At 62.4% G+C, this 9340-nt stretch overlaps 2 protein-coding genes across 2 annotated transcripts; both read right to left on the bottom strand.

The window, feature by feature from the left end:
- Positions 1 to 682: 682 nt before the first annotated feature.
- Positions 683 to 5521, bottom strand: CHLRE_10g424550v5 (uncharacterized protein). The gene is made up of 5 exons (XM_043066528.1): positions 5288 to 5521; positions 5010 to 5142; positions 4444 to 4652; positions 4125 to 4272; positions 683 to 3955 (listed from the first exon to the last, which is right to left on the bottom strand). Exons 1-5 carry the CDS (start codon positions 5446 to 5448, stop codon positions 3350 to 3352), a joined length of 1257 nt encoding a protein of 418 aa, XP_042919925.1. The 5' UTR covers positions 5449 to 5521; the 3' UTR covers positions 683 to 3349.
- A 486-nt stretch (positions 5522 to 6007) lies between these two features.
- CHLRE_10g424500v5 (uncharacterized protein) lies at positions 6008 to 9334 on the bottom strand. The gene is made up of 7 exons (XM_001702687.2): positions 9058 to 9334; positions 8630 to 8817; positions 8274 to 8361; positions 7991 to 8043; positions 7629 to 7790; positions 7133 to 7283; positions 6008 to 6924 (listed from the first exon to the last, which is right to left on the bottom strand). Exons 1-7 carry the CDS (start codon positions 9173 to 9175, stop codon positions 6752 to 6754), a joined length of 933 nt encoding a protein of 310 aa, XP_001702739.2. The 5' UTR covers positions 9176 to 9334; the 3' UTR covers positions 6008 to 6751.
- Between the last annotated feature and the right edge of the window lie 6 nt (positions 9335 to 9340).

Here is a 9340-nt window from a genome sequence, read left to right as displayed (position 1 = left end):
GGCTCCCCTGCTGGCAACAACCCAGCTGGCAGCCCTCTCTGTCATCCGCCATACGCCCACGCGTGCGCCATCGCCCCATCGACCATCCACCTGCCAGCTACCGTCGGTACAGTAACAGCGCGCGAACGACGCACCAATGCCTTGTCCCTTCTTGCTACGCATTTATGTGGGCACGGGTGGGAGCCACACACATCGGGACTACGCTTTCCTGCCCCTTGCCATGTTCCATCACGATCGCCCCATCGACCATCGTGTTGGCCGGGACTGCGGGTCTGCGGCAGTGCCGTCGGGAGGGGAGCAGAGATGGCGGCGCAGACAGACCTGTTGCCAATGGAGAATCACGTGTCGTTTCTATGGCCGGCTGCCAAGCTCGTTATGAGGGAAACAAAGCAGTCGGTCTGTGAAAGTTCCAGCCGCAGCTGGCCGCAGAGCTCATAGAGTCCTGACGCAATTCGACACCCGGCTACAGTACCGCCCTACCACGACCGAAGATGAAGGCGGCTCTGTCCCTGACTCTCCAAGTCTCAGCCCCCGGCGCGAGGTGTGGGCGGCTGAATGGCTGCTTAGCAGTGTCGCGCCATTGCTGTACCTCACACCAGACGGGTGCAGCCCCGGCACTCAGCAGAGTGGCGGCATGTGCATCGATGTTCGCAAGTACGGTAGACCGTCCGAACAAGGCGTGGAAGATATGGGGTTACAGCGTGTGCGTCGTGCAGCGTGGCCCAACCATTATGAATGATTTTTTTAGGTTTGCGCGTGCTGCCCTCCGATGCACCGGGTGGGGGTCACCGCCTTCAAAGGCATGCACATTCAGGGTCCTTTATTAGTGTTGTGCGTGCACGCCAGCAAAACCTGATTTATTGTTGGCCGCGTGGGGGAGGTGACCAGTTGACTGCCTCCTCATTTCACACGCCGTGCGCCGTTTCCAAAAGGAAAAATTGCCGTCTGCCATGCGTCGCCTGCCAGCGAGGCACAGGCCTCCAGACACACCCAAATGCAGCCAACAAACACATGTAACACGTAATTGGAGCCGGTGTGCCGTCCCAACGCGCGAGGCGCCGCGGGAATCAGCCAGCACCGCTCCTAGGCTACCACCGAGCCTTTCTACTAGAGTACTACCGTAACTCTTGACCAACATGATCATCGACAAACCCAAACCGTTTTGGCTTGACATGCGGCTTTGTGGAGACCGATGCCACCCTCACCAAGCACCAAGGATGTATTGTTGTACAAAACCACACAGGTGTGCCTCCACGAACTGCACGCGTAACGACATTTTTTTGGTGCTGCGTCCCCACCTTGTAACATGTTGTACACCTCTCCGCAGCGCCACCACCTGTCTTTCAGAATCGCTGGCAATTCCCCGTCTCCTTTTCCTACAAACAACAAAAAGGGCTCTGCAGTACCCTAAATCAGCCATCACGCATTTGCCTCCCCACTGTACGCGTGGGGGGGCTGGCCACCTTTTGTTCTAGCCCACTGCGCTTGTCGCGCCCGTGCCGTGCACTCGCATAAAGCAACTTACGAACACATGCACAGATTGCACAGACTTATAGGCTGTTGTGCAAGTGCAGGCCTGCTGCCATGCGCCGTGACTCCGCATCGCCCCGCCGCTGGCCGCGGCAGAAAGCGCGGGGGCCGTGCACCCAAATGAAAGTATCGGAAATCCCGGAACCCCTGGCTAAGCCTGGTTCGCGGCCGCCACCCTTTGTCGTGCCCTTTGCGGGTGTGTGCCGTTGCAACGGGCACTGCACACACGCATCCATAACCAACCCAACCTCAGTAACTATCATGTATTTGTCAGCAAAAAGGTGTCCGTGCAGGGCAACGGGCCACACTCCATACTTCGTATGTACGTCAACAACACACAGCACAACGCAAACCGACTGGGCGTACTGCGTATGCCCTGAGGCACCTTTGTTTCATTATTGGCTTTCACCGGCCTGCATAGCCTTGGAAATTAGCAGCCAGCACAAAGCAACCGGGGGCCTCAACTGCAACTCCTTACCGCCGGAACATTGGCCGGGCACCTCCTCAGTCCCAGCCCACCTCACACGGCATGCGCATCAGCAGTCAGACGTGCTCAGTGCCATGCCATGCTCCAACTTGCACCCCGTCAGTGACCTTTCAGTCAGCAGCGGCTAGCAGCCGGGGCTCCGCGCTTGCGCGGTCCCTCTCGGCACTCTTCTTTGGGGTCGTCCACACAAGCACACACGCACTTTGAATTCAACACTAAGCGGCGATGGCAACCGTTCGTGCCACGTGCCAGCAACACTTTTGGACACAACACCCACACCATTCGGTATGTACTGCTGGCCCCAGGACTCCGCTTGCCTCACGGCCCGGATCGCATCCCTTGCCACACACTGAATCGCCGGGCAGCGCCGCAGGCCGGTAGCAGCGGCATATGCACACATCATGTGTGAATTCCTGTCAACCCAGAAAACCGCAAACCGCGCTACCCTTTTCGCACTGCAACCTCAGTCCCTCTCCATCCTCTTCGCCCTCATCTCGGCCAAGGGGGCGAGTCTGCATGCCGGGCTGTGCGAGAGCCCTGGGAAAGAACGAAACCGCCGCCGAGGCTTGACGAGGGTTTTAATGCTCTGCTGCTGCTTCATCTCTAGATCTTCTCAGTCTCAATTCCGAGCTAGCTCTGCATGCGTGCCTCGCCATTGCAACGCGCACGAACATCTTCAAAATTCATAGCAACGATACCTATTCAAAAGTACCACAACTGGGTTTTCACCCATGATCCTTGCGCAACTGCGTCTCCTCTGTCAAACTGACAGCGACATCACCAAAGCGGAGCGCGTGGGCTTGCCGGGATCTGGGTCAGACGCGCATAACAGTATAGCCGCGTCACCTGCTATCAACCAACGAACAACCATGCATTCTGGGATTGTAGAATGCCGTGCACCGCGCAACCCTAAAAAGGCTCAACCGCTATGTTTTTTAGGCGTTTGTGTGCAAAAAAGCCATGAACATGGCCACGAAACCCCTATGTTCTCGGGAAAGGGGCACGCTCAAAATACACGCGGCGCCCGAGATCGTCCGCCGCTTTGGGTCAAGAACGGTTTACCGTCTGTCACCTCCAGCGATGGTGTTGCTGGAACTTAGACTACAAGCGCACCACGAACCGCCGCGTACCGGAGTCCGACCGCGGTACAGTCGCGGGCGCAGCGTACACACACCGATGTTACCGTATGTGCAGCGAAGTACAACCAGGGCCCTCGTGCGCCTGGGAACTGCAAGCTCTTGGCACGCCGCGAATGATGCCGCCTGGTACAGGCCGAACACTGCACACTTGGCCCATGTAGGAGTAGCCGTTGAGCAGGGCTCTCGCCTCCTTTTACGCGACGCGGACGTGGCCGGTGGAGGCCTGGCCGGCGAGCGACAGGCGCTGCAGCACCGCCATGCGGCAGGCGGCGCTCAGGTCCTCCTGCGCCTTGTGCGGGTCCTCCACCCGCACCTCCACCTGGTCGCCCGCCGCGTACACCAGCTGTCGCGTGTTGCAAAACACCTTGGTCACCTCGCGCGACATCATGGCGCCCGCGCCGGAGGCCGGCGCCGAGTCGCGCAGCAGCGCCTGCGCGCCGCAGCGGGCGGTGCGCAGCAGCCGGCCGGCAGCCATGCCGCTGGAGGCCCCGGCGGCGGCCGCAGCCGCCGCAAACGGCGACACCGGCACCGGTGGGCTGCTGCCGGGCGAAGCCAGCGTGCCGGCGCCGGAGGCGCCAGTCGCGGACGGCTGCTGCTGCTCCAGCACCTTGCTGCGCACGATGACGACGTTGTTGGGCGCCACCAGCTCGGCCTGGGTGTGGGCGCCCACCACCACCACGTCGCCGGCGCGGCGCACATGGTGTGGCAGGTCGTCCACCTGCACGTCCAGCAGCTCCGGGCAGGCGCGCAGCACGGTGGAGGGCAGGAACTCGGGGATCAGCGCGCGCAGCGCCTGTGCCTGTAGTGGGCACGCACGCGATGTGGGCGTATGGGCAGGGCGGGCAGCGGGCCTGTCAGCACCGAGGGCGGCATATATTGCGACGTGGCTTTGACGTGGCTTTGTCGTATCTCTAACCAGCACAACCTGTTCCACAGTCTACGTTCTCTAACACGGTCTTCTTGCGCACCTTGAGCGCGAGCGCCTTGGCGTCCAGGTCCAGCATGTCCAGCGAGGTGCGCGCCGCGAACAGCGCCGGCGTGTTGCTGTCGTCCAGCTTCTGCCACACCAGCCGGTGCAGCTCGGCCAGCCGCGCGCGCAGGCTCTCGGGCGTGTACCTGTATTCGTGACCACCAGCGCCGAGCGTGGTTCAGTGGCTAGGTAGGGGAGAGACGTGCGTGCGGGGTGGGGGGCGCGGGAACGAAGAGTAAAGGGTTGATTAGCAGAGGGGTATACCCGCCCGGTGCGCAGAAATGGGACCTTTCCAGGGCCCGCCTGCCGCCGCGCACCTGTCCACTAGCGCAAGGACGTGCGCGTCCTGCATGTGGTAGGGGCGCAGCAGGTGGCGCTGGCGCGTCGCCTCCACGAGGGCCTGCACCACACCGGTCGTGCGAACAGCGTCGCGGTAGAGCAGTGTCGGATTCCTGGACAGAAGGCCAGAGCACATGTTGCGAGCCTCCGCATCCACCTGGTGCATAGCTGCCAGCCAGTCTTCGACCTGCGAGCGCGAGGCACGCGGGAGGCAGCAGGTCCTAAGTTTCAGCTCCAAACCCTTTCCAGAAAGCGCATGCTGACGCTCTCAGGACGGCGCGACGCTGCACCAGGGCTGGCCAACTGCGATCATGCGCCTGGTCTAGGTGCAGCAGGTATGGCATGCAGGCGCGTGGTGACTGATTCGGAGGTTGGCGAAGACGTGCACATGCAGAGCTCTTTTCGGGACCCAGCAGCGCCAGGCCCAAGTAGCCACCCAGAACAATAGAGGCCCTAATATTAGAGCATAAATGCGCGTCCGGCGGGGCTGCGGTGACAATGCGTGGCCGACTCAGCAAAGTTGCGAATACTCCCCCGAGCTCACCAGCGTCGACTCGGACTGCAGGACGCTGGCCTGCCATGCAGCAGCTGCCGCAAGCGAGCTTGACGATGAGGCCAGGGCTGCGGTCGACTGGCGCTCATGCTGCAGCGTCCAGGGACTTGAGCTCGCGCGCATGCTGCAGAAAGCGGAAAGCAAGCGCGCGGAAAGGATCAGTAAGTGACCGCAAGATCTGGTGCAGGAAGCACACCCCATATGGCAGGCGCTTGGGGCTAGCCAAGGCGCCGCAGGGGAGCAACCATCGTTCGCGAGACTGCGCGTACCGGAGCATGCCGCCTGAGCTGAACGCGCGCTCCTGCGCTTGCAGGGCAGCGTTGCATGCCTCCGATAGCTCTGAAGACTCCGCAGAGCTACGCGGTGACAGCGCGGTAGCGCTTGCGCCGCGGGCTGAGACTCGGCGAGTCAGGGACAAAGCCGCCCTCATTTTCCGTCGTGGTAGGGCAGTAGCCGGGCGTCAAAGTGTGTAAGGACACTGTGAGCTCTGCGGCCGATTTCGCTCCAAGCGACTTGAGGAGGAGCCTACGCGGACGCAGCGCACTTTCATGGACCGACTGCTGTGTTTGTGCCGTACATCGCCGTTTCTTGCGCGCAACGCTTAAACCTTCGGCCCTTATGCTGCTTATGCATCGCCCAAAGCCATAGGCGTCTTAGGGAGCTGAGCAGCCGGCCATCGAAACGAAACGTGATTCTCCAACTGCAACGCCATCGCTGTTCCCCTCCCGGTGCGCGGTCGCTCAACCTATACAATACGATCTATCTGGTGGCTGCGGCTGGCGGTTACGCGGAAAAGGTCGGCTGGAGTTTAGGGTGCGCCGCGTCGGACCGGTCGCGTGGGCCGCCTGGGGGCAGCCAGCTCACAGCCAGCTGGAGAGTCACAGGGCAAGGTGCCCCAGTTCCTCCCTGTTCCTCCATACGTGACAGAGGGTATCAGGAGGCCGGCGGTGAAGCAAGGCCAAGCAGCTAGTCAGGGGTGGCACACAGGAACAGAGCATTAGCGGGTGTGCGCACCTGCGCGGAGTGTGTCAGAACAGCCGCCCCCCGCAACCCCTTGCCCAAGCGACCCCTTGCCCAAGCTCTCCACGCTTTCCTCCGAACATCTTATCGACGTATCCAAGCAAGATTTCCGACCGGCGGGGCAAGCATCGACAGCAATCAACCGGTCTTAGAAAGACAGGCGTACCGCTGCTGCCGTAGCCAGTGCTCCGCCTGCTGTTATGTTTGTGTTTGCAACTTCGCATTATGCGTCTTAAAAGCATCCTCGATTCTTCGATAACAGGACCGCATCAAGCCAGACGATGAGACGGCAAAATCCCGCACTTGATCCCTCGCACGAGCAAACACGCACGCCTTGACTCATGTCATCCTGCCTTCTGAGCAGCCTCTTAAGTCATCCTGGTCACCGATGACAGGCCAACCGGCGTGGCCCACGCCCCGCTGCCGCTACAAACCTAATGCCTCCGTGTAATCACAATTATCACGATTGCACACCCCATCGCATCCAATGCTGCCCACCTGTCGTAACTGCTCCGGCAGCTTGCAGTTCAGTCCAGGGCACTTACGCGTGCCTTTCGTCGCCCCAACGGCCTCGCCGCACCCTTTTGTATGCAAATCCCAGGCCAACCCAACCCAAACACAACGTTTGCTGCTATTGAGCCCACAATACACCGAACACCAGACAGCACACACCGCACACGGCCCACGGCTCACAGCCCAAGGCTCGCGGCGGCTCACTGCTTTGCTAGCAGCGTGTCCACCTCGGCCCGCGCTGGCAGCGAGGGCATGGCGCCCTTGCGCTGCACGCAGATGGAGGCGGCGGCGGAGGCGAACCGCAGTGCCTCGGCCGGCGCCTTGCCCTCCAGCACCGCCACCGCGTACGTGGCCGTGAAGCAGTCGCCCGCGCCTGTGGGGCCCGGGGGCGCAAGAGGGTTACTTGGGTGGGGAGGGGCCGGAGAGAGGGCGCAGAGCGAAAGGGAGGCGAGAGAGCGCTGGTGCTTTAGCTCGGTGTCCTTCCCCAACCGAGCCCCTGGCCAAACCTGGGCATCACGGCCGTACCCCTCACTCCGTGGCCCCGCCCATCCACCCACTCGCACCACCCGCGCACCGCGCACCTGTCGTGTCCACCACCTGCTCCGCCCTGATGGCCGCCTGCCTCAGCGGCGGCTGCCCCGGCCCCGGCAGCAGCAGGCTGCCATCTGCGCCCAGCTTGACCAGCACACTCTTCACGCCCGCGGACATGAGCTGCTCAGCAGCCGCCTGGACCTGTGGCCGTGTGGGTGGGTGGTGGGCTGCAGGCATGACTACATGGACGAGTCAGGCTAAGTGACGGCGATAGGTGCGTGCGGTGGATGGTGAGTAGAGTTGGATGTGTTGGGCGCCGATCCATAGCCTCGGCGGTTCCGCATGCAACCAAGCACTGCGAGCCCGGCCTCATTCCAGCCCCCAACCGCTCCAGCCTCCACCGCCGTCGCTCCATTCTGCCCAGCATTTTTACGAGCAATGAGCCTTCTTCTCCTCCCCCTTCCTTCCTCCTCCCCCTCCTCCTCCTCCCCCTCCTCCTCCTCCCCCTCCTCCCCTATTACCCAGGCGCCCACACAGCGCCCGCACCTGCGCCTCTGTGTCTGTGGGCAGCCCCGTCAGGCGCGCCAGCTCCGTCTCGTTGGGGCTGAGCAGCGCCAGGCAGGGCAGGATGGTGGGGTCGATGGGGCCCTCCACGCCGCCCGCATCCAGGATGACAGGCACACCCGCAGCAGCCGCCAACTTGGCCACCTGCACACGCGAAGTGGATGCAGAGAGGGCGCAGGGTTGGTGTGTGAAATGCTGGCAATATCTTTCAAGTCCAGACTTTCTGAGACCCAGGTGGAGGGGAGGCTCGGAGTGGATGGGGAGCGCGAAAGGAGCCAACGAGGTGAAGGAAGTGCTCAGGCCAAGGCCAGGCGGGAAAGAGCTAGGCTTTGCCCGGCACGCACCTCCACGTTTACAGGCTCCGGAATTTCACGTTGGAGCAGCACAGCGCCCGCACCTGCATTACATGAAACAGCAGGCGGGTGTCAGCAGGACGGGGCGTGTGAAGAGTTCGAGGCGTCTTGCGCTGCCGCCTGCGCCCTTACGCAGCGCCTCCCCCAAACGTCCGAAACCTTGTTCCTCAGCCACCTTTATGGGCTGAGTGCCATGCTGCTTACTCACACCACCATGCCGAGCTGCACGACCAACCCAGGATCCAACGTTCCACATCTAAGACTCCCAACCCACCCGCAATGAGCGCCTTGACGCCGTCACTCAGCCGCCAGGCCGCCTGGTTGGCACCGCCCACAATGATGATGCTGTTCTCGCCGCCCGCCTGCACAGGGTGGAAGCACGGCTGGATGTGAAGACGTGCCGTGCGTGGGAAGCAAACCAGCGCGGGGCTTGTCCCCCCGCGTCGACCTGACCATTTGTACTCAGCCCTTTGCCAGCTGGGGCAAGCACCACGCCTGCTGTTGCTGTCACCTGTCCCCCTCCATGCTGCTCACGCGATGGTCGCTCACTCGCATACACCTCCATGACCACACACAACCGCCTGCCCTCCCGCCCTCGCGCCTGCCCCCACCCGCCCGCCCGCAGGCCACCTGCAGCAGGATGAGCGCGGTGCCGCAGGGCCCGTCCACCTCGGCCGCATGCGTCAGGTCAACGCCGCATCCCAGCAGTGCGTTGCGTAGCAGGCTGGCGTTGGGGTCGTCCCGCCCAAACTGGCCCACAAAGAAGGTCGGGAAGCCAGCGCGCGCGGCGGCGGCGGCCTGGTTAGCACCTTTGCCGCCTGTACAGGGTAGACAGGGAATGGTGGGAGCAAGGTTGACAACACTTGTTGACAATGGCATGGTTAGATGGAGCAGGAGATGGAGGAGGATTCGGAGGCGGCGCATGTAGCGTCAGGTTGCCTGCTGGGTTAACGTGCTTGGCGCTCACCACAAGCGCAGAGCTAGGCTGCGCCTGGGGCTTGCCGCAGCAACTACTGTGGGGCCTCTTCTCCCCCCTCCAGCCCCCTCAAGCGCCCTACCCGGCACGGTCTCGATGGAGGCAGCCGCGAGCGTCTCGCCGGGCTTCGGCAGGCGCTCGATGGGCAGCACTAGGTCGGCATTGACGGAGCCCACGACAACCAGCGGCTTCGGCAACATGTCTACGCCGTTCGCACTATCTCGAGGAGAGGAAGCGAGCGCGAGAGGCTTGGTCGCGAAGTTGCGCGAGTGCAGTGCCGGTCTCACAAAGGCACGCTCGTGAAGCGCAAACGTGAAGGAATGCCGGGTATTGGACGAGTAATTACACAAGGGCATTGGAATAAA

Source organism: Chlamydomonas reinhardtii, chromosome 10 (assembly GCF_000002595.2).
Source record: "Chlamydomonas reinhardtii strain CC-503 cw92 mt+ chromosome 10, whole genome shotgun sequence".
In the NCBI taxonomy this organism is placed as follows: Eukaryota; Viridiplantae; Chlorophyta; class Chlorophyceae; order Chlamydomonadales; family Chlamydomonadaceae; genus Chlamydomonas; species Chlamydomonas reinhardtii.
Note: the sequence above shows the minus strand (reverse complement) of the source record. Positions and strands in the feature narration are given on the sequence as shown.

Bases quoted from the DNA above. Each gene is read 5' to 3' on its own strand.
- CHLRE_10g424500v5 (XM_001702687.2), bottom strand. From the start codon at position 9,175: ATGTTGCCGAAGCCGCTGGTTGTCGTGGGCTCCGTCAATGCCGACCTA. The intron at 8,362-8,629 runs GTGGCCTGCGGG...CACCCTGTGCAG, and splicing joins CCGCGCTCATCCTGCTGCAG to GCGGGCGGCGAGAACAGCAT. The intron at 8,044-8,273 runs GTGGGTTGGGAG...CATGTAATGCAG, and splicing joins CGTCAAGGCGCTCATTGCGG to GTGCGGGCGCTGTGCTGCTC.
- CHLRE_10g424550v5 (XM_043066528.1), bottom strand. From the start codon at position 5,448: ATGAGGGCGGCTTTGTCCCTGACTCGCCGAGTCTCAGCCCGCGGCGCA. The intron at 5,143-5,287 runs GTACGCGCAGTC...CGCTTTCTGCAG, and splicing joins AGCTCAGGCGGCATGCTCCG to CATGCGCGCGAGCTCAAGTC. The intron at 4,273-4,443 runs GTGCGCGGCGGC...TCACGAATACAG, and splicing joins GTCCTTGCGCTAGTGGACAG to GTACACGCCCGAGAGCCTGC.